Below are 24,693 nucleotides of genomic sequence, written 5' to 3'. Positions count from 1 at the left end.
TAATCACAGACCCCCATCTGATGGTATCAGTGCAGAGGCTGCTGTAATCACAGACCCCCATCTGATGGTATCAGTGCAGAGGCTGCTGTAATAACAGACCCCATCTGATGGTATCAGTGCAGAGGCTGCTGTAATCACAGACCCCCATCTGATGGTATCAGTGCAGAGGCTGCTGTAATCACAGACCCCCATCTGATGGTATCGGTGCAGAGGCTGCTGTAATCACAGACCCCCATCTGATGGTATCAGTGCAGAGGCTGCTGTAATCACAGACCCCCATCTGATGGTATCAGTGCAGAGGCTGCTGTAATCACAGACCCCCATCTGATGGTATCAGTGCAGAGGCTGCTGTAATCACAGACCCCCATCTGATGGTATCAGTGCAGAGGCTGCTGTAATCACAGACCCCATCTGATGGTATCAGTGCAGAGGCTGCTGTAATCACAGACCCCCATCTGATGGTATCAGTGCAGAGGCTGCTGTAATAACAGACCCCATCTGATGGTATCAGTGCAGAGGCTGCTGTAATCACAGACCCCCATCTGATGGTATCAGTGCAGAGGCTGCTGTAATCACAGACCCCATCTGATGGTATCAGTGCAGAGGCTGCTGTAATCACAGACAGCTTGTTATATTTAGACCAGTGCTGGTTGGCTTTTTACTTGTGGATATCAATCAATCTATCTATCGCTCATACATCTTTCTTATATCTATCCATCCTTCTCAGCAGGGAAGAAGTAAAGGGATGCCGTATTAGTCTCTTCCTATTCTACCAAATACAGAAATTAATGGAGTCAGCAACCTGAAAGTTTATGATATTAATAAGCGGTGTAAGTTTTCTAAAAACCTAAATATAGATACAGGAGGTACAAATTCAGAGGCTTCATTCACATGGTGCATTTTTTGGCATTCTGTGGCCACTATGCCGGGTGTCAGACCATTCAGGGAAAGATCTTTCAATAAAGGAATAGGGGGTGTGCTGAGAGGTGCCCTGCTTGGATCACCCCCAATTATGTAAAGTGGGAGCTCACTGCAAAGAGCGTCTCTAACTCCGGCGCCAGTTATTACTCATTAGAAATGAGGCGCCGCTGATCTTCCCTTGACCATAATGGCTGACCACCAGATCTGGAGTTGGGAAAAGTCCAATGTGTATAGAAAATATCTCTTTAGACCAATTGTTCCTGAGTCATGGACGTGTTACTCACTGTATCCGGGTTTTACCTTTAGAAATCCCGTATATTTATCGGCCTCACGTTGGAGTCGGGGTGTCCTCCAGCCGAGGCCGGCTCGGACTCTCTGTATATGCGACATTACATCTGAAACACAAGAGGTAATAATAACCATCAAGGCTCGATCTCACTATTTAATATCTGGCTGTGATACAGTGCCAGGATTGTACGGCCATAAATGTAACAGAAAGGTCCAAGCAGTACCAAAGGGGTGCGAGACCTCCCGATTCTGGTAATCTGAGGTCACAACTTCACAAGAAGCCACCTCATCATATATCACCTGCAACTTTATAGGAATCCAATAAGACCCCTGATATGTAGTGAATGACGTGTACAAGGTGCATTTACTAGAACAGAGATCACATTTGCCCTGTAAGTCCTTCTATTACCATTTATGCCCCCCTGACATGCGTCAGTCTCAGGCCGGACGGGCTCCTCTGGTATTTTGCAGTCAGATGTATCCGTCAGGTCACAGCAGCTCTGGAAGTCTTTCTTCAGTATCACTTCTGAATTTGAGGCTGGCGCGGTACCCTGCAAGCTTTCTCTGATCATCACCTCACTCCGGTGTTTGCTGCAAACATAAAAATGGCGCAGGTAGAAGAGGAGACGACACGGAGGCGCGGGCATAGAAGAGGAGACGACAAGGGGGCGCGGGCATAGAAGAGGAGACGACAAGGGGGCGCAGGCATAGAAGAGGAGACGACAAGGGGGCGCAGGCATAGAAGAGGAGACGACAAGGGGGCGCAGGCATAGAAGAGGAGACGACAAGGGGGCGCAGGCATAGAAGAGGAGACGACAAGGGGGCGCAGGCATAGAAGAGGAGACGACAAGGGGGCGCAGGCATAGAAGAGGAGACGACAAGGGGGCGCAGGCATAGAAGAGGAGACGACAAGGGGGCGCAGGCATAGAAGAGGAGACGACAAGGGGGCGCAGGCATAGAAGAGGAGAAAACAAGGAGGCGCAGGCATAGAAGAGCAGACGACAAGGGGGCGAAGGCATAGAAGAGGAGACGACAAGGAGGCGCAGGCATAGAAGAGGAGACGACAAGGAGGCGCAAGCATAGAAGAGGAGACGACAAGGAGGCGCAGGCATAGAAGAGGAGACGACAAGGAAGCGCAGGCATAGAAGAGGAGACGACAAGGAGGCGCAAGCATAGAAGAGGAGACGACAAGGAGGCGCAAGCATAGAAGAGGAGACGACATGGAGGCGCAAGCATAGAAGAGGAGACGACATGGAGGCGCAAGCATAGAAGAGGAGACGACATGGAGGCGCAGGTACAGAAGAGGAGCTGACAAGGAGGCGCAGGCATAGAAGAGGAGATGACAAGGAGGCGCAAGCATAGAAGAGGAGACGACAAGGAGGCGCAAGCATAGAAGAGGAGACGACAAGGAGGCGCAAGCATAGAAGAGGAGACAACAAGGAGGCGCAGGCATAGAAGAGGAGACGACAAGGGGGCGCAGGTACAGAAGAGGAGACGACAAGGGGGCGCAGGCATAGAAGAGGAGACGACAAAGAGGCGCAGGCATAGAAGAGGAGACGACAAAAAGGCGCAGGTACAGAAGAGGAGCTGACAAGGAGGCGCAGGTAGAAGAGAGGCTGGGGGGTTTCTGGATACAGCTCTTACATTTCTGGCTCTTTCTTTTCATCTTGTATTTTTCCTACGACTCTTCTTTTTCCGTCCGCTCTGCAGACAGTGGTGCGGACAGTGGGCGCACATAACTCCAAGTACCCAGGTGGCGGCTTTGGAATTAGACCCTTATAGAAGAGAATGTAACCAAAAACTAGAAAGTACAGTTTCCAAATAAACTATACTTTTTTTTAGTGCTATGTATGGGGCCACAAGTACACAGACCGGAGATGCTGTCCATCGCAGCCAATCAGACTTCAGCTTTTATTTTTTTTTAATCTAGTGTGAATAATTAAAGCAGTGATATGATTGGTTGATATGAAAAATTGAATTACATACATAGTAAACCCCTGACTGCGCCGTGCCATACATTTATGTAAGTATGGCACTCGTTCAGAAGTTGAGCCGGCCCCATCAGCTGCGGTGGTCAGTTATTACATCCTGCCTCAGCGGCCGAGATCGGAGCTAGCTCTGATCCCAGCAGTATAATAACCCCTTAGCTGCTGCGCTCCATATCAACAATAGCACCTAAGGGAGTGGACTGTAGAATATTCATGTCGGTGATTGCACTGAACTCCCCTGAGTCCGGGCCCCTATGAAGATCGATGTGGCTATTACAAGCCCCTCTGGCATGGACAGATGGCCGCGCCCCGCCTCTCTCTGGATCATGTGAGTGATGAGACGCTCTCGTGGTAATGTTGATGGAGGAGGATTGCTCACCAGCGTGTGACTCGGCTCGTTACCACTGACAGCTTGTTTGAGCAGCATCGTATTCTTGGAGACCATCTGGAGAACATCTGAACTCTGCGCTCCAAGATGCAGGCGACGACGCAGATCTGTGATGGGCGAGAGCCGGCGCTCACCCGTGTACATGATGAGTCTTTCCTCCTGGAGGGGGTGAAAAATACTAAAATAATAGGAATAAACATAAGTACACACGGAAAGGGTTAAGCAATAAGTATAACGTCTCTCCTGCTCTTCGCTATTATCTATTTTTCTATGTTTGGTGAGTAATCCCTACTTTATGGGGGGGGCAGTTGGACTCCTCTGTACGAAGCTTTAAGATCTCCAGATACCGCCATATGGTGCTTAATTGTGTGCTGTACAGAGACAAACTATACGTAAAGCATGAAAATTGCTTTATGGCAGTACATGGACTCTCCTGTTACCACATGTATGGAGTTGCATGGCCACCATATTCCGTCATACATATATGCTCAGTGTTGCAGGGACTCCATGTGCCGCCATACGGTGCTCAGTGTTGCAGGGACTCCATGTGCCGCCATACAGTGCTCAGTGTTGCAGGGACTCCATGTGCCGCCATACGGTGCTCAGTGTTGCAGGGACTCCATGTGCCGCCATACAGTGCTCAGTGTTGCAGGGACTCCATGTGCCGCCATACGGTGCTCAGTGTTGCAGGGACTCCATGTGCCGCCATACGGTGCTCAGTGTTGCAGGGACTCCATGTGCCGCCATACGGTGCTCAGTGTTGCAGGGACTCCATGTGCTGCCATACGATGGTCAGTGTTGCAGGTACGCCACGTGCCGCCATATGGTGCTCAGTGTTGCAGGTACTCCATGTGCAGCCATATGGTGCTTAGTATTGCAGGTACTCCATGTGTCGCCATATGGTGCTCAGTGTTGCATTGACTCCATGTGCCGCCATATGGTACTCAGTTGGGTGACGTCCAGAGAGAACCCTTACATATGGTTTCATCCCTGCTTTATGATGAAAGAGGGAGTCACTGTTGCCATGATATGGAGTCAAAACAACTCCATGTGCCGCTATACTGTGCTCCATTTGGCACCATACAGATATAACTTAAAGATCCAGGGGTAAGGTCTCATCAGTACAGAGCTGTGAGGACTCCATATGCCGCCATATAGTGCTCAATTGGGTGCCACATAGAAGTATGATTTACCCTTACTTTACAGGAGGGCACGGAGTCATGGTCTGCACAGAACAGACCAGCAGGACCTCCATGTGCCGACTTCAGGCTATGTGGTAAAAGCCAGAGTCTTACTTTATGGCAGCACAAATCGTCCCCTGTTCTCAGAGCATACACCGCCATACAGCGCTCCGATAGGTGCTATACAGAGAAGTAACTTGAAGCTTTTTAGAAAAGCTTCCATCTTTGCTTCCTGGCAACACATGGAGGGCAGTTCCGTTTCCGTGGTATGGAGTCACGGGAACTTTATGTGCCGCCATTAGGTGCCATACAAGGTAAATTGAATATTTTTTTTATAGGTAAAGCTGCACCCCTGCTGCGCCAAGAAGAAACTTGAAGCAACTTGGGTAAAGGCTTCATCCTTGTTTCAACCCCTGCTCGAAAAGTACGTCCTACATCAGGAACCCATTTATATGATGCAGGCTCAGGAGCTGAGCCCACACCTTACACGGCAGACGCCTGCTGTGTTACACTGCTGGCATCTGCCTGAAACAGCAGTGACCGGGGGTAACTCAAATTGAAACAACAATCGGCTTCAGAGCAGCGCTTTCAAGCCTTTAGCAAAGAGCTTGGAAGCGAGCATTCAGTGAATGGTGTTATGCATCAGCCATGTCCCTGTGTATAATACAAAAGAAGGAATCAGCCGTCAGTAAATGGTTAATCTGAGCCTCTATATAATGTAGTCGGACAGACAGCGACAGCAGAAGCTGTGACAGGATGGCAGTCGCTGTTTGTCTTCTCCTCCTTCTGATCCATAACACACAGGAGTCCATCTAATAGCCTTTTTTAGGTGGCCGGATCGGCAGCTGTTTAGTGGCCACAATTAGCATTCTGTGAGCGAAACCGTCATCCATCTGACATTCCATGTCCCAGGACACATTGTACTGCAGCTCATCCCCGGCTTACACAGGACCATTATGCTTCCGATAAGGATTATTTTTAAGCCATCATTTTGCTCGTTCTTCGGGTGACTGTCAGACTGTTCAATAGTCTTATATAGCTTGTTCTCCACTGTCTAAATGGACCATTACATCTCTTCTTACCTAACTATATCAGGTATGAAGTAACGACCCCTCCCCCACGTGTGATGACAATGGCGCGCCCCACCCCCCATGTATGAAGGCAATAGACCATCCCCAGGGTATGAAGTCCATGGTGCCTCCCCTGCGTGCACATGCTGAACACGCCTACTCTCCCCCTACAAGTGGTATCTCCCAGCTGAGAAGCGGGAAGTCTCATCCATCAGTCAAATAGTGAGACGGCAGAGAGCCCTGACATCAGCTTCTCTTTCTTAAAGGGCTAATATCACTAAGTTTGACAGGATTTTTTATTAGCTTTTTTTACCTATATCTAATATATTAGAGAAAAATCATGACATTTCCAGATGATAGGTTCCCTTTAAGACTCAATGTGTCGCCATATGGTGCTGAGACAAACCTTAGGTATGGCCTCCCTTTATGACAACACACACATTCTCCTGTTACCATAGTGGAGTTGCATGGACGCCATGTGCAGTCATACAGTGCTCAATTCAGTGCCGTATGGAGAAATATTTTATATCAAGCTTCCCTGCTCTGTGGGTGAACAAGGAGTCATTGTTGACTTGAAATGGAGCCAAGGGACTCCATCTGCCGCCATATTGTGCTCCATTGAGTGCGGTACATACTGTAAATACCTTAAAGCTCCCTGGGTAAGACCTGCAGGTTTCATCCCTGCTTTATGTCTGGACATAGAGTCTCAGAAGCAACATGTGCCGCCATATTGTACTCCATTGGGTGCCGTACACACATCTTACAGCTCCCTGGATAAGGTCTTATCCCTGCTTTATAGCCGCACACAGGGTCTCCTATTACTAGAGTACGGAGTCTCAGAGGCCCCATGTGCCGCCATATTGTGCTCCATTGGGTGCTGTACATAGATACCACAAAGCTTTCTGGTTAAGACCTGATGACTGCAGGTTTCATCCCTGCTTTATGGCCGCCCTTAGTGTCTCCTGTTCCCATAGTATGGAGTCTCAGAGACCCCATGTGCTGCCATATTGTGCTCCATCGGGTGCCGTACACACATGTCTTACTGCTCCCTGGATAAGGTCTCATCCCTGCTTTATGGCCGGGCACAGGGTCTCCTGTTCGCATAGTGCGAAGTCTCAGAGACCCCAAGTGCCGCCGTATGGTGCTCCACTAGAGAGTAAGCGGGGGCTTCCTGGGTCACGCCTTGTCTTGATCTTCATCAGAGCACGGAGTCACGGTGCGGCCCCGCAGGATCTCCATGTGCCGCCATATGGTGCCTCTTCCAGTCTGCAGGGAACAGTAGCAGCGGTCATAGATTTCCGGCCACTTGAATGCAGAGATTGCTCGCCTCTTCTCAGCTGCTTCCACACAGATCTATGAGAAAACGTCTCCGTTCCCAGCGACTCAAGGCGGGGGAGAATGCAAAGAAAAACTTTTTTTTCAGGGGGGGGGGCCAAAAACATTTCCAAAAATGTAACTGCTAAACGATCTACACATCATCAGTAAGTTTATTAGTTATTTTTCAAGATCTCTGCTTGATGTTATTGATAGGAAAACTGATAACCGTCCAGCTCCCACAGCTGCAGAGCTCGTTACACTGTGTCAGTCTCTGTTTCCATTCACACAGTGCGCAGAGATCTTGCAAATGTGGAAACTGAAAGGTAAAGTAGACCCAGATCCAGCAGAGGAGACCCCGCACCCAGAACTCACCATGGACAGAGCCCCCCGCCGTCTGCATCCAGCGCACTGTCCACTGTCACACTCTCGCTTATAAATAAAGATTGCTTTGTTGTGATTTTCACTCTCTGCGGAGAGACGCTCCCTGCGGTTGTCTAGGAGACCGGGGCGTGGTTACACTGGGGACAGCGCAGAAGCTCCTCCCCCAGAGATGTCAATCAAACTCCTGAGCCTCAGAGAGGAGAGGAGGAGGTGGCAGCAGCGGCGTTTCTATGGTTACTGAAGGACAATCATAAACATCTCAGAAGTTTTTACACTTTTATTGACAAATACATGAAGTTTCTGTAAAGCCTCAATATTCCCAGAGCTGCCCCTATTTCTCCAGACTTCTGCCCTTCCCCCGGTAGCTGGATATCGGTTTCTGGGCCAAATAAATGTTTAAAAACCCAAGAAATGTTGATAAATGTACATCAGTGACCAGGGGTGTAACAAGGGCGCAACCATGACCGCACCGTTGTTGGAGTGGGGCGCCGACGCAAACAAAAGCTATGTAAGCTAAGTGTCTGTCCTCGGACGCACATTCAGCTGAAATGTATTGCTCCACCGCCTCCCTGCACTGCAATACAAGCTGCCAGCCAATCAGAGGCCAGCAGCTGACGTTGGCATGCCCATCACGGGCAGCACATACCAGCCAGCTGCCGGCCTCTGCCCCAACCGAAGACGAGGGCACCGCACATCATCAGAGTGCAGGAAGATAAGGAGAATCAGGGAATTTAGAAAAGAGCGGCAGAGCGAATAACGTGGAAGCGGCCCACCACATGGGACACCATATTGGGAAAGGGCCCAGGATGGGGGATGGACATTATACCAGGAAGAGGCCCAGGACTGAGGACATTATTACTGGAAGAGACCAGAGCGAAGGGGGGGGGGCGACATCATAACAGGATGAGGGACATTGTACCAGGAAGGAGCCCAGGATAGAGGACATTATTACAGGAAGAGACCAGGATGGGGGACATTATACCAGGATATCATGTAGACAGATGAGGTGTCCATGTCACCCACAGACCCCAGTGTCCTCATGTGTCACCCCACTCAGATATCACTAGAGTCCACATGGGCCGTGTAGGTTGGCGGCCTGGATTATAAATCTGTCCCGAGTGTCGTCTTCTAATATAGGAGTCACTTCATATGACTATGGCGTTACTATGGGATGTGCAGTGGTTGGAGGCTTTTTTGGGGCCACTGAGGTCTCTGCGAGCTTGTGTCCTGCAGCTCCTTCCAAAGTCTACGGGACTGATGAAAATAACTGAATGCAGCGCCCCGTTATCACCCCACCCCATAGACTCTGAATGTAGCAGCAACTCTGATGGATTTATAAGATTTTTGCAGATCACTCTGTTAGGCCACGGCCGCACTATAGGGCTAATACTCATCTGCGAGAAAAACGGACGAGTGCAATCCGATAAAAAATCGGATTGCACTCTGACCAATGTTATTCTATGAGGCTCATCTCATCTGCGATCTTTTTCTCAGCTGAAATCTGACTGAGAAAAAAATGGCAGCATGCTGCGTATTGCCGCGTATATCGGACGAGACTCGCCAATGCAAGTCAATGGGTGCGAGAAAAAAAATGCACTGCATACAGACCATCCGCATACCATCCAATTTTTACGGATACATTAACATTCTGTAGCATAGAACACTGTAAATGGTCCTGTAAATGATTCTAGAATAATAAAAAAAAATAATAATAGAAAAAAAATGCATTGCATACTGATGTCATACGGATGTTATACGGATGTTATACGGATGCTAGGTGTGAAAAATCGCATTGTCCTTTCTTGAAAATCGCATGACACTTGTATGATACTTGTCTGATTTTTCGGTCCAGATAACGGAACTTTTTTTTCACACATATGGGTATGAGCCCTATCAGTATTTGGTCAGTATTCGGTCAGTATCTTTTCTCAGGAGTGGGAGCCAAAACCAGGAGTGGATGATAAATGCAGAAGTGATCTACTTGTTTCTATTATACCTTTTTTCTCATTGTTCCACACCTGGTTTTGGCTCCCACTGCTGAGAAAAAATACTGACCGAATACTGACCAAATACTGATAGTGGGGTCCATGTCTGCCATCTTATCCCCTTTTCATGTCATCCTGAGATTCCATAGATAATGATTTGAGGTCAACCTTGTGCTCCTTTGCTCTATTCAACACAGGACCCCTGTTCCCGTAATCCAGAACCCTGTTGTCATCAGGATCACTGGGGTCCCATCAATATGAACCCCAATGATCAATAAGTTATCCCCTATGCTATGGATAGGGCATAGTGTTACACGCACGCCGCTAGGTTCAGATAGGGGCGAGACGGGTTTCATGAATTCTTTGGAATCCTGGGGGAATCGTTACTCAGGGCGACCATACACCATGTGCTGCAGCTTCTCTCAGGCACACAATAGATTCAGTTGCTGACCAGACACATCTGACAAGAGTCTTTTTCAACAGTTTAACAGTGGAATTTAACCTGAAGCACGGCCAGTGCAATTCAGGGATATTACAGCAACCATCTTCATTACAGCACAGTCTATGTTTCTTGAGAAACCCGGCTCCAGTAACAATACAGTAGTTTCTTCACAAGGCACAGTATTACAGTCTCTTCAGTAGCATAATTCAGCATAGATTAGATCTCTTCGCAGCACACTTCTATGCATATACAACCACAGGCTTTTCCTTCACAAGGACACATTAGTACACAGCATTCTTTATCCTGCATGGCGATGGAGGGGGGGGGGTTTGATGAGGGAGATGATCCCTGTGACACAATTCCTTCCAGTCCTTATCTTCCTGCCCATTAATACTCTGCACTGTTAGTTCAGGGAGTTTATCTGAGCTGTGTTTAGTTTCTCTCCTGTTCAGTTGCCTTCTGTCAGATCTAGATAACATACCTCCTTTCTCTTGGGCTTCAGCCAGACTACAATAACAAGTTCCCCACAATCCCCCTGGGGCTCTGCTAAAACACTCCCTGTCTCCTGTGACTGTGTTAACCCCTCTAGTTGCTGGATGCTTCTGAAGCACAACCCCTCCTGTCTCCTGTGCTTGTTTTATTTGTAACAGTTGCTGGATGCTTTGGAAGCAACAGCACTACTTGCTTGTAGCTTACAATTTTGGGAATAACCCTTTGAGCCCTGCCAATGCAGGTGACAAAAATTATAATACACCGCAGTACAAAAGTATTGCAGTGTATTGTGACGCGCCCCCTGGGACATATTCCTTTTTGAGGGGAATACCCGGCACCGGATCAGATGGGGGGTTGTAGTCTCCGAGCGGCTGTGACCCGGCCCCGTGCCCAGGGCGTCAAGCTCAGTGTTATGTGGCAGCTTTACAGATGTTACTAAAGTTCTTTTGTGTCGACTACGCCACCCGTTGTGATGCGGTCACTGTGGCCGCCGCTGCAGCAGGGTCCGCTGAGGCTGATGGTGGATGCGCAGCTTGGTGGGATAACCCCCAACGGGAGGGGTATAGCCTCAGAGGGGACAGGCGCAGAGGATGGGGGTTGTGGTGGTGCGGTGCAGTCGGCAATGAAGACAGACTCGGGTTGTGCAGTTAAGGGTGTTTACTTACTGCTGATGTTCCGGTCACTCCAGCTGCTAGTGACCACCCGAGCCGTGCTGCGTCCACCAGGTCCTGGATCCAGCCAACCCCCAAACAAGTCCGGAGCGTGGCCCTGAGCTCTCCCTCTGTCCTTTCTTCAGCCGTCCCCACCAGGGATTCACCTAGGTCCAGCTCCCTCGGGCCTTCTGTTGGGACACCCTTGGCCCTGGGTTCCCTGACCCTTCATGTGGTGTGCCTTCGGGGTGAATATGGTGGGTGACCGTGACAGACACTGCCCACGGTCTCCGGTCTCTGGCTGGGGATTGTTTTTACCCCCACCAGTTTGGGTTCCGGTACCCTGATGCTGACTCCTCACCCGGTGCTCTAATTTGGGTTCTTGGGTCCCTTCAGTCTTCCCCCTCTGGGTCTTTCTCTGCTCCACTCTCTCTCTCTCCAGGGCTGCTGTTTCCTGCTCTCTGCATCAGACTTGTCCTCTGCAGCTGACTGACTCTCTGCGTCTGACCCTGATCTAAGTTGGTGCCCTCCTTATATATCCCTCTATGTGTGAGCTCAGGTGACCAGCACCCAATGAGCTCCTATCACTACCCAGACTGCTCCCCCTATCTGCCCCTACACTACATGGGATGTACCACCCCCCTCCCACTCCAGCCAGGAACAGGCTCGGTTGTACCTGCACATTTCTAAGTGGGAGTACCGTCGGCCTGCTCCTCTGAAATGGGATGTATGTAGTGCATGCAGTCTATCTGAGCTCAGTTCCACACTCCATCCTTACCCGGGAGTGGAATATCACACCTCTGGGTTGAGGTGCAATACCCCTGTAGCAGCCGAATCCTCAGGGTGCTACATTCCCCCCTGGTAAATCACAGCACGTCCTCGGGCTGTAAGACATAAAACACCAAAACATACAAATTTTTCATATAAACATATAAAACATATAAAACATTATATATATAACATATCTTATCAGATAAAACTTTCTCGTAGACTTCTCTTGTCTCTGGTTCCTCCTCCGGACACTGTGCAACGTGTGTCCGGGAAAAGTGCGACAGTCTCTTAGAAAAACTGGTTTTCTATAAAACCGGTAGGGGGCGCTTTAGGACGCGCAACTATATACAGGGAAGTTGGAAGTTGGCCGCTCTCAGTCCTCGGCCAGTTAGAGGAAAGGGAATGGCTGCTCACAGTCCTCAGCCTGTAGGATGAAGGGGTTAACGGGTAAAACAGTTCACTGGTCCCAACGGGGACTATTTTAGCAGCAGCAACAGTTCCAGTTTCAGTTCCTTTATACCCCGATTGGGTAACTATTTACATCACTTCTCGGCCGCACTCAACGGCGTCTTCCTCCTGCTCTTTCTTGATATGGTGTTGCTTCAAACCCGTCCGGGTCCTCTGGCTCCTCCTCTCCGTACCGCAACTCCTCCTCCGTCAAGCGGTGTACGTGGAGGGCGTAAGGTCCTTTGGCACACTTGTGCCGGGTGAAAGTGACCTCGTCTCCGACGTAGAGGTCACGGCCTTTGTGACCTTCCGGCAGGTGGGACTCGACGTCTCTGCGAGTCACAAAAACGTCACCGCGGTTGTTACGGTCCCGAATAAAGCCCCACCCATGCTGCGGGTTGAACTTTATCACTGTCCCGATGGTGCGGGGACAATGCGCTGCACGGGGGTTCCTCCTAGTCCGGCTCTTCTGCTCCGCGCTCCGGATTTGGGCCTGTTGTTCTCTGGCCCGCCTCTCCTCCCGTTCTCTCGTAAACTCTGCTAGCTGCTGACGACAACACTCAGTCCGCTCAGCGGCGACTGCCCGAGTTTCCTGAGTGAACCCCATTAGATCTTCTCCGGTGGGGTCCCACTCAAACTGTGCGTCTTCCAAAGGAGGCGAGACCCGAGTCACGGGCTTCGGAGCCGGGATCAGGGGCTCACACAAGGGCCCTCGTCTCTGTTGCCGCCCCAGCTCATGGTATCCTTCGGGCCAGATGAAGGGCTGCCCGTCCGGCCATGTGAGCTGGCTGAAGAGGTCCTCCCCCAGGTGTTGCACCCTTGGTATTGCGGGCGCGGGCGCGGTGGTGATGGCGCCCGGGTTGCCCAGGCCTTGCGGCCAGGCCTGGGGCACCTGGAAGGTGAAGGGCACCGTTAGGACGGCGGCGCCCTGGGCTACCTGGCCTTGCGGCCAGGCCGGAGGCTCCGCGGAGGTAGGGGGCGCTGTTGGTGGTGCGGCGCCCGGGGGTACTAGGCCTTGCGACCAGGCTGGTGGTAATTCCTGTTTTGTCACGCTCCGGGTCGAGGCGCGTGACGTCACAGGGGTCGCGGCGGCGGCTTCCGGTCGGGGACTAGTCCATGGCGGTGACCTGGCGGCTACGGGCACAGCAGGGGGACTTTCGGGCTCTGCGACGGGGAGCTGGGGCAGATAAGCGGTGTCACGGCTTGGGGTATAGGCGTCCCCTTTACCTGCCTCCATGCGTTCGGCTCCCTCCTCGGCGCCGTCTCCGGCCTTGGGTCCTCCTGCGCCATCCTCAGAGGCGGTCTGCTTCCTCTTCCAGGGTAGCGTGCTCCGTTGACTGGTCTCTGGTTGCTGGGCCATCTCCCGGTTCCACTCCGCCAGTATCTCGCGCTGTACCCGGGCCATCCTCCTTGCGAGGCCCTCCAGGGCAGTTTGTGCACACTCCCGGTCTCGGGGGAGCTGCGCTAGGATCTCCGCTAGACTTAGCGGGGTTGTAGACTCTAGCAGGCTCCTGACCATCGGGTCGGTGCTGCTCTGCTCGGCTTCCGGCAGGCTCCTGGCCAGCGGGCCGGTGCTGCTCTGCCCTCCTTCCTCGGTCTCTAGCAGACTCCTGGCCAGCGGGCCGGTGCTGTTCTGCTTTCTCTCCATCTCCGGGTGAGCTCCTCCGCTACTCCTTGTTAGACCTCTTGCCTCCGGGTGCGCTCGCTCCAGACTCCTCCAAGCGACACCCATCTTTGTTCTTCTCTTTCGTCTCCTCCCACTTCGAGGGCGGTCCCGGGGCAACTCGGTGACTGTCAGCTCCAGGGGGAGTTCTTTCACGCTGACAGACACCTCCAGCATCACAGTCTCTGTTGGTGGGGGCGGTTTCCACTTTTGGCGCCATTTTCTGTCCTGGCCCACGATGGGAGGTGGCCTCTTGCCCTCCTTTGGCACGCCCATAATGGCGTCCTCTGCTCTTCCAAGGCGGGAAATCTGCGGTTTTGGCGGGAAGCGTCGCCCAGTGGCGGGAAACTCTGCAGATGGCGGGAACAAGCTGGAAATGGCGGACAATCGGCGGGAAACGACTGGTGATGGAGTCCGATGGCGTGGACCCTCCGGAACTGGCGGGAGACTTCTTTCTGAGGTAAACTTGCACTTTTCTTCAGGCACGCAGTACCCGGGTGTTGCGGGCACGTAATCCTGCCGACTACGCCAAAGTTGACGCGCCCCCTGGGACATATTCCTTTTTGAGGGGAATACCCGGCACCGGATCAGATGGGGGGTTGTAGTCTCCGAGCGGCTGTGACCCGGCCCCGTGCCCAGGGCGTCAAGCTCAGTGTTATGTGGCAGCTTTACAGATGTTACTAAAGTTCTTTTGTGTCGACTACGCCACCCGTTGTGATGCGGTCACTGTGGCCGCCGCTGCAGCAGGGTCCGCTGAGGCTGATGGTGGATGCGCAGCTTGGTGGGATAACCCCCAACGGGAGGGGTATAGCCTCAGAGGGGACAGGCGCAGAGGATGGGGGTTGTGGTGGTGCGGTGCAGTCGGCAATGAAGACAGACTCGGGTTGTGCAGTTAAGGGTGTTTACTTACTGCTGATGTTCCGGTCACTCCAGCTGCTAGTGACCACCCGAGCCGTGCTGCGTCCACCAGGTCCTGGATCCAGCCAACCCCCAAACAAGTCCGGAGCGTGGCCCTGAGCTCTCCCTCTGTCCTTTCTTCAGCCGTCCCCACCAGGGATTCACCTAGGTCCAGCTCCCTCGGGCCTTCTGTTGGGACACCCTTGGCCCTGGGTTCCCTGACCCTTCATGTGGTGTGCCTTCGGGGTGAATATGGTGGGTGACCGTGACAGACACTGCCCACGGTCTCCGGTCTCTGGCTGGGGATTGTTTTTACCCCCACCAGTTTGGGTTCCGGTACCCTGATGCTGACTCCTCACCCGGTGCTCTAATTTGGGTTCTTGGGTCCCTTCAGTCTTCCCCCTCTGGGTCTTTCTCTGCTCCACTCTCTCTCTCTCCAGGGCTGCTGTTTCCTGCTCTCTGCATCAGACTTGTCCTCTGCAGCTGACTGACTCTCTGCGTCTGACCCTGATCTAAGTTGGTGCCCTCCTTATATATCCCTCTATGTGTGAGCTCAGGTGACCAGCACCCAATGAGCTCCTATCACTACCCAGACTGCTCCCCCTATCTGCCCCTACACTACATGGGATGTACCACCCCCCTCCCACTCCAGCCAGGAACAGGCTCGGTTGTACCTGCACATTTCTAAGTGGGAGTACCGTCGGCCTGCTCCTCTGAAATGGGATGTATGTAGTGCATGCAGTCTATCTGAGCTCAGTTCCACACTCCATCCTTACCCGGGAGTGGAATATCACACCTCTGGGTTGAGGTGCAATACCCCTGTAGCAGCCGAATCCTCAGGGTGCTACATTTGCACCCGCATTCAAGTGATTACAAGTTCAAATTACTAATTAAGGAAATCTACGTTCTTAGGCGCAGTTCGGTAGAACAAATCTTTCACCGGTAAGTCTTTGCCGCTACTCCCGGTGTGTGGTATTGGCTGCAGAACTGACATCACTTCTAGAGCCAATCAGTGAGCTCAACGACTCTGAACGGGCAGAGCTCACTGATTGGCCGGTGCGCTGTCGACTTGACGTAAGTTCCACAGCCAATACCAGACACTGGGAGCAGTCAGGGAGATTCATTGGTGGACCTGGGAATGGTGAGAATAGCATGGTTTGTTTGTTTTTTAATATCAAACTGTGCCAGCAGATGAATATTTCCTAAAAGGGGACAACTCCATAACAAAAAAATGAAAATGTAAATGGCCTTATCTCATTTAGCACATTATTTATCCTGTACGGTGAATGCTGTAGAAAAAAAAAATGCTAGAGCTACTGTTTCAATGGAAAAGTAGAAAGAGTTATGACTCCTGGAAGTCAGGGATGACAAAGAAAAGCGAAAAATTGAAAAATTGGTTGTAGCCATTAAAGGGGAATGACTCTTTATTTCTCTGGCTTGGTATATGGTCATTTCTGTTTTGAAAAGCATCGGCGATTCTCGCAGACAATTCCTCGTGCCGTTCCTTTGAAGTGTGATACAGATGATGATCCATCGCACAATCCTTCCGGAGCCGTAGAGAAGCTGCAGGTGTCATGATTTAGAAAGAGGTGGAGAAACTTTTCCCGACCCTTCTTGCAGCACGGGGGTCTCGGAAATCTGCATCCCCCGAGGATCGCTCCTCACAATGGATCATATTGTGCTAATAATACACGCCAACCAGTGGAAGCCCTCGGCCTCGGCAGTCAAGCTGCTTTTAATGACATTTTAATGCCTCCTTTCTCCGGCAGTTTTGCTCGGAGCGGTGGGAGAGCGCAGGATTCGGAGTCTCCGGCACATTAGCGGAGTTGGATTTAGTCACGTTGTTTGAGGTTTCGCTGTGTGCGACAATCCACAGGGGCATCGGATCAACGTAAGGGAAGCAGCAGGAAAGCAATCGATCACGCCGCATGCCCACCCAACCCCCGCCTGCCCGGCACTAATTAACTAATTACTGCACAAGTAGATACTAATAATGTGCAAACTGGAGAGATGATGGAGTGCGTGCCATTGTCTTCATTTATCCGAGCACTGCATCCATTCATTACATCTGCAGGACTGATGATGATGATGATGGGGGGGCAGTTGCTGATGACGGATCTGGCTGCTGGTATCAGAGGAGGAAAAGGAATTGTTTTGTGTTTTTTAGTAATGTTATACCCAAAGTAATTTCTTTTTTAGCAAAAACTATATCTGGCTTTCGCTGCCTTTCTGATAACTCTCAGGAGCCGCGTGACTTCATATCTCTCCGCTGCCCCATCTCATCTAATGTATAAAGAGCCTGACTAGCTGTAGTGCATTGTGGGAGGATGCATGTTTGTGTATATATATATATTTTAAATTTTGTACATTTTTTAGTCTTCTACTTGAACCTGCAATCACTTGATCGCAAGTGCAATACTAATGCAATATAGTGTCTGACGGGGAAACAACTGTACTTGCCACAATGCACGGCAGCATGAGGCCGTTCATTAGGACGCTGCATGGTCACAGTGCAAGGAAAGGGGTTTTCTGCTATTGACAATCGCTCTTTTTATAAGCTGATCAGCAGCGATCAGTTATAATCGCAGTGACTGGAAGGATGTGTTCTGTTTACCTGCAGCGCCTCCACAAGAAAAGGGAAGTATTACACAGTTTACACTGAATGCAATGAGCTCTCTATGTAATGCCAGTTGTGTCTGGTCCTCTGCTGCGGTAAGAGATGAGTTCTCTGCTTTGTCCAATAGATGAGAGTGTAACTCTGAATGTGACAGACAAGTAAAGGGTGATAAATCTTAGAAGAAAAGTAAAATAAACTACTACAATATCCTTATGTAACCATAAAACTTTTCACCACTCTAGGCCACCAGGGATGTAACCATAAAGCTCTTCACCAGCCTAGACCACCAGGAATGTAACCATAAAGCTCTTCACCAGCCTAGACCACCAGGAATGTAACCATAAAGCTCTTCACCAGCCTAGACCACCAGGAATGTAACCATAAAGCTCTTCACCAGCCTAGACCACCAGGGATGTAACCATAAAGCTCTTCACCAGCCTAGACCACCAGGAATGTAACCATAAAGCTCTTCACCAGCCTAGACCACCAGGAATGTAACCATAAAGCTCTTCACCAGCCTAGACCACCAGGAATGTAACCATAAAGCTCTTCAAGAGTCTAGACCACCAGGAATGTAACTATAAAGCTCTTCACCAGCCTAGACCACCAGAAATGTAACCATAAAGCTCTTCACCAGCCTAGACCACCAGGAATGTAACCATAAAGCTCTTCACCAGCCTAGACCACCAGGAATGTAACCATAAAGCTCTTCACCAGCCTAGACCACCAGGAATGTAACCATAAAGCTCTTCACCAGCCTAGACCACCAGGAATGTAACCATAAAGCTCTTCACCAGCCTAGACCACCAGGAATGTAACTATAAAGCTCTTCACCAGCCTAGACCACCAGGAATGTAACTATAAAGCTCTTCACCAGCCTAGACCACCAGGAATGTAACTATAAAGCTCTTCACCAGCCTAGACCACCAGGAATGAAACCATGAAGGTCTTCACCACTCTAGACCACCAGGAATGTAACCATAAACCTCTTCACCAGTCTAGACCACCAGCAATGTAACTATAAAGCTCTTCACCAGTCTAGACCACCAGGGATGTAACCATAAAGCTCTTCACCAGCCTAGACCACCAGGAATGTAACTATAAAGCTCTTCACCAGCCTAGACTACCTGAAATGTAACCATAAAGCTCTTCACCAGCCTAGACCACCAGGAATGAAACCATGAAGGTCTTCACCACTCTAGACCACCAGGAATGTAACCATAAACCTCTTCACCAGTCTAGACCACCAGCAATGTAACTATAAAGCTCTTCACCAGTCTAGACCACCAGGGATGTAACCATAAAGCTCTTCACCAGCCTAGACCACCAGGAATGTAACCATAAACTTTGTCAATACCCTAGACCACAAGGAATGTAACCGTAAAGCTCTACACCAGCCTAGACCACCAGGAATGAAACGATAAACCTCTTCAATACCCTAGACCACCAGGAATGTAACCATAAACCTCTTCACCACTGTAGACTACCAGGAATGTAACCATAAAACTCTTCACCACTGTAGACCACCAGGAATGTAACCATAAAGCTCTTCAATTCCCTAGACCACCAGAGATGTAACCATAAAGCTCTTCACCACTCTAGACCACCAGGGATGTAACTATAACGCCCTTAACTGTTCTAAACCACAAAAATGTTACCATAAACTTCTTGACTGACCCTAGACCACCAGGAATAGGTTCATAAAGCCATTCATTACCCTAGAAAATCAGTGATGTAACCATTAATCTCTTCACTGCCCTAGACCACCAATGATGTAATCATTAATCCCTTCACTGCTCTAAACCACCAGGGATGTAACCATTAATCCCTTTACTGCCCTAGACCACCAATAATGTACCTCTTAATCCCTTCACTGCCCTAGACTACCAGGAATGTAACCATTAATCCCTTTACTGCCCTAGACCACCAGGGATGTAACCATTAATTCCTTCACTGCCCGAGACCACCGGGGATGTAACCATTAATCCCTTCTCTGCCCTAGATCACCAGGGATGTAACCATTAATCCCTTCACTGCTCTAGACCACCAGGAATGTAACCATTAATCCCTTCACTGCCCTAGACCACCAGGAATGTAACCATTAATCCCTTCACTGCTCTAGACCACCAGGGATGTAACTGACGCGCCCCTGGGCCTGTGTCGCGCTGCGTTGCGCACGCGGGAGCTTACCCGGAGCCGGATCTGTTTAGGGTTGTAGTCTCGTGGCGGTGACCCGGTCCGTGCCCAGGGAGTCAAACTGGACGGCAGTCTGTTAGCGGTAGAAAATGGTTGATGACTACGCCACCCGTTGAATGCAGCCAGGGGGCTGCTGCTGCAGGGCAGACCGCTGAGGCCGGTGGAAGGATGGTGCAGCGTGATAGTATAACCCCCAACGGGAGGGGTATGGCCTCAGGGCAGCCGACGTGGATGATGGGGGTAGCAGGAACCACTCAGAGACGGTATGGTAGCGTTCAGGGTCTTTACTGGTAACAACGATAGACCCTCCCGGAGTACTTGCTAGCGAACGGGGCCTGGTCAGTCCTTGAGCAGATGGGATCTCCCCTGGCCAGGCGTAGTTGTAGGCCTCCCAAGCTGACTGTACTCTTCTGGCTACCTTGCTAGAAGCTGATGTAAGTAGCCCACGTCCCTGAGAGTACCGTGTGGTGCTCACCCGTATGGCCGGTGACTCGGGGCCTTCTAATGGCTTCCGCTCCACGATGGCGGTGCTGGTCCCACGCGTGTGACCGGGCCTTCGGGCTTCTGGGCCAGGGGACCTGAAATCCCCTGCCTGACGGATTCTGCTGCTGGGTAGAAGTTAGTCCCCACAGCCTCGGACTCCGGGTCCGGTAAAGAATCTTCTTAGTCAGGGCGAGCTCTTTAGCTGCCAGCCCCTGACTCCTTGTGACTCTGCTGCTTCCTATGCTGCTCTTGTCTCTACTCTTCCTGGACTCACTAACCCTGCCTCAGCCCCGGGTTTATACAGGGGAAGTTCTTCCCCTCCCAAGGCTGGGCAGGAGGTGTGGCATGCACAGGATCCCTGACCAAAGGACCTCCCACCTGCTCTCAGACGTAATATCTCTATCACTGTGACAACCAGACCCCTGGGGTGTCACACTCCCCCCTAGTGAAATTTAGTACTCCGGGACTAAACACTTTTTAGAAAAATATAACAAGGTATATCAAAGAACAATAAAATACAATAAGGAAACACAATAAGATGGTCACGGATGTCCGCAACCGGGTGCAGTCTTTGAAGAAAAGCAAAGGTGTCCATTTCACCAACACAGGGAGACGTAACCAGGTAGGGGTCTGTCCTACCCCGAGTCCTTAACAGTCTCTAGTCCATCCTGGGTTACGCTCCAACTATATACAAAGGATTCCCGGTAAATCCACCGAAGACTCCTAAAAACAACTAGAAACACAAAATTACACACAAGCAACAATAAACAGGTAAACATTGTAAAACAACTTAAACATTTAGATCCTCCAACGTGCGGGTAACTGGCCTCTAGTGGCCCTAGTGGACCTACGGAGCTGACTGTCTGGCCCTGAACTACAGGGTGTAGGAGCTGTCAAGGGTAAACTGGGCAGCTGTCTACCGGCTCTTTGTCTCACTAGGGGTACGGCAGGCTCACTATAAGCAGAGGGTGGATTCTCCTGTTCCGCTTGGGTGGAGTCTTCTGCCTCCTGGACCGGCTGCTCTTCCAGCTCTACCCGTTGCTCCGTAGGTTCTTGGGATGATGGTTGGAGGAAGGTGAGTACGGGTACCACAACTGCACCATTGACTTGAGTCCAAGACCGAGGGAAGTCCCCGAGCACGGTACTAACCATATCTTCCCTTTCTTCCACGGGTCGATGGTCTTCCTGTTCCTCCTCAGGGTTCCTCAGTTGTTCGGGGCACTTCTTCAGGTGGTCCCGGGATACAATGGCTGTGGTTTCCCCTCCGTCTTTACTGATGGTACAGACCTTCGGGTTCTCGTGGCTTGAGGGCAGTACGGTGTACGGGTCCTTCTCCCACTGGTCGTCCAACTTGTGGAGCCGTCTCTTCCTCTTCAAGACCTGCTCTCCGGGTACCAGGGGAACAGCGGGAGCATACTGGTTGTAAGTCTTCTCTTGTCTTTCCCTAGCCTGACAGAGACTTCGCTCCACGCTCTCCTGTACTTTCCGGTACTGCTGCTGCCTCTCTGTGTCCCAGTCCGTTTCTGGTGAAGTGTCCTCGGGCGTCAGGACTCCCATTTCCAGGTCAACAGGTAACTTACCAGGTCTTGCCCTCATTAGGTAAGCCGGGGTACAGTTGGTGGAACCTACCGGGATGTGGTTGTATAGGTCCACCAGATCGGGCAACTTCTCAGGCCACAGACTGCGTTCTTCCAGGGGCAACGTTTTTAGAAGATCCATTACCACCTGGTTCATTTTCTCACAAAGTCCATTAGTTTGCGGATGGTAGGGTGTCGTCCTTATCTTCCGGCAGCCATACAGATTGCAGAATTCCTGGAAGACCTCCGCTTCAAAGGCAGGTCCCTGGTCCGTCAGCACTTGGTCCGGGTACCCGTGTGGACGGCAAAAGTGCTGCTGGAAGGCTCTAGCTGCTGTTCGAGCCGTTAAGTCCTTGACGGGGACGACAACCAGAAACCGGGAGTAATGATCCACGATGGTTAACGCGTAGACGTAGCCACTTCTGCTGGGGGTCAGTTTTACATGATCCAAGGCTACCAGTTCCAACGGTTGCCGGGTGACGATGGACTGCAGGGGAGTCTTCTGGCTGGCCCGGTCCTTCCTTCTCAGATTGCACGGGCCACAGTCTCTGCACCACTTCTCGATGGTTCCCCTCATGCCTACCCAGTGGAACCGCTCGCGCAGCAGGAACTCCAGCTTTTTCCACCCGAAGTGTCCAGCTCCGTCGTGGTATGCCTCCATCACCATGGCTGCGTCTCTTCGTGGCACCACTACTTGCCAGAGTAGTTCATGCGTCCTGGAGTTAACCATTCTGCGGCACAACTTCCCCTTGTAAAGGAACAGTCGACTCTTCTCTGCCCATAGTTGTTTGGCTTCCTCTGGAGCGTCTGATTCCAGGCTAGCCTCCGGGCGAGTCAGCATCTCCTTCACCAGTCGGACGGCAGGGTCGCTGTCTTGCGTTTCCGCCCAGTTGTAGTGAGGTAAGGGGTTCAACGTAGCAGCCTGCTTACTCCTTACCCGGTGGGAATACTGGATAGTCCCATGACGGTGGAACGCAGGGAGTTCAACTTCTTCCAGTCCCTCCGGATCTTCTCCTCCGTCCGGCAGGTTGGGCATCCTGGACAGGGCGTCCGCGTTGGTATTGGAGCGCCCTGCCCGGTATTTAATTGTGAACTCGTAGTTGGACAGACGGGCCATCCACCTCTGCTCCAGGGCACCGAGTCTTGCCGTGTCCAGGTGTGTCAGCGGGTTGTTATCCGTGTATACGGTGAACCGGGAAGAAGCGAGGTAATGCCTAAAGCGCTCGGTGACTGCCCATACCACGGCCAGGAACTCTAGCTTAAATGAGCTGTAATTTTCGGGGTTCCTTTCGGTGGGTCGCAGTTTTCGGCTGGCATAGGAGATTACTCGTTCTCTCCCCTGCTGAATCTGGGACAGTACGGCTCCTAGCCCGATGTTACTGGCGTCGGTGTAGAGGATGAAGGGCTGGCTATAGTCCGGGTACGCCAAGATTTCATCCCCCGTGAGGGCCATCTTCAGCTGGCGGAAGGACTCTTCTTCTAGCTTTTCCCATTTGAAGGGCGGCTTCTGGTTCTTGGCCTTCCGGGACTGGCCTATCAGGAGGTCCTGCATAGGTGCTGCCTTTTTGGTGAAACCGGGAATAAACCTTCGGTAGTAGCCTACCAACCCTAGGAACTGCCGCACTTCTTTTACGCTGGAGGGGCTTGGCCATCCCTTAATTGCGGTGATCTTATCGGGGTCGGGAGCCACTCCGTCAGCGCTCACCACGTGTCCCAGGTATTGCACCTTTGGTTTCAGGAGGTGACACTTGGAGGGTTTCACCTTTAGGCCGTAACTCGCCAGAGCTTCGAACACCTCCGCCAGGTGTTTCAGGTGGTCCTCATAAGTTTTGGAGTATACGATGACATCGTCCAGGTACAACAGGACCGTCTCGAAGTTTCTGTGGCCCAGACAGCACTCCATTAATCGTTGGAAGGTTCCTGGGGCGTTGCAGAGTCCGAACGGCATGCAGGTGAACTCGCTAAGTCCCATCGGGGTGGTGAATGCGGTCTTCTCCCGGTCCGCCTCTGCTACAGGAACCTGCCAGTACCCGCTAGTGAGATCCAAGGTAGAGAAGAAGTTAGCAGATCTTAAAGCAGCCAATGACTCCTCTATCCTTGGTAAGGGGTACGCATCCTTGTGTGTGATACGGTTGATTTTCCGGTAATCTACACACATCCTCATGGTGTTGTCTTTCTTTTTGACTAAAACTAGTGGGGCTGCCCAGGGGCTACAGCTATCCCGGATTACCCCAGCCTCCTTCATGTCTCTAAGCATCCCCTTGGCGTGTTGGTAATGTGCAGGGGGTACGGGTCGATACCTCTCTTTTATGGGAGGATGATCTCCCGTGGGGATGCGGTGTTCTACCCCCTTGACTCGCCCGAAGTCTAACGGGTGTTTACTAAACACTCTCTCATACTCTTGAACCACCCGATAGACTCCTTGTTTCTGGTGTGAGGGAGTGGAGTCAGTACCCAGATGTAGTTGCTGACACCAGTCCTCCATGTCTTTCTTAGAGCCGTTACCTTCCTCCGGGTGAGATGGAGGCAAGGGTTCCACAGATTGTATAGAATTTTGATTAGTGGTATATAATTTGGCTAGCGTGGCATACCGGGGCAGGTACACTTCCCTCTCCCCGATATTTATTATGCGAACGGGCACCCTCCCATGGCGTACATTGACCACCCCCCGTGCTGTCAAAATGGTGGGCCTACTGTCTGAGTAAACTGGTTCTACCATTGCCTGGTAATCTCTACCTCTCAGACCAATAGCTGCCCGGCACCAAATCATCATTTCACTTTTTGGGGGCATGGCAATAGGAAAAGGGTCACACATTCTTATGCTACCAATCTCACCGCCGGAGAGTTCCACTTGTTGCCGTTGCATCAGTGCCCGGATCTCTTTCTGGAGCACCCGCTGCTCGCCGGAGCTGGCATTCTTGGCAACCTGCTGTAAAAGG

General features: G+C 51.2%; 1 protein-coding gene across 3 annotated transcripts in view; it reads right to left on the bottom strand.

Moving 5' to 3' along the window:
• DNAH14 (dynein axonemal heavy chain 14) overlaps positions 1-7,642 on the bottom strand; it is a 281,677-nt gene extending 274,035 nt beyond the window's left edge. For all 3 annotated transcript variants that reach the window (XM_073671866.1, XM_073671867.1, XM_073671868.1), the window contains exons 1-5: positions 7,526-7,642; positions 3,577-3,744; positions 2,854-2,984; positions 1,619-1,800; positions 1,222-1,316 (exon numbers count right to left, since the gene is read on the bottom strand). In XM_073671866.1, the coding sequence (XP_073527967.1) occupies positions 1,222-1,316; positions 1,619-1,800; positions 2,854-2,984; positions 3,577-3,744; positions 7,526-7,528 (579 nt within the window). In that variant the 5' untranslated portion in view covers positions 7,529-7,642. The remainder of the gene's footprint in view (positions 1-1,221; positions 1,317-1,618; positions 1,801-2,853; positions 2,985-3,576; positions 3,745-7,525) is intronic.
• Positions 7,643-24,693: the final 17,051 nt, after the last annotated feature.

The sequence above is a fragment of the Phyllobates terribilis genome, unplaced genomic scaffold, assembly GCF_046119375.1.
Source record: "Phyllobates terribilis strain yellow unplaced genomic scaffold, ASM4611937v1 Scaffold_3__8_contigs__length_932513732, whole genome shotgun sequence".
Taxonomy (NCBI): Eukaryota; Metazoa; Chordata; class Amphibia; order Anura; family Dendrobatidae; genus Phyllobates; species Phyllobates terribilis.
The sequence above is the reverse complement of the archived record's forward strand: the minus strand, read 5'-3'. Positions and strand labels throughout refer to the sequence as shown.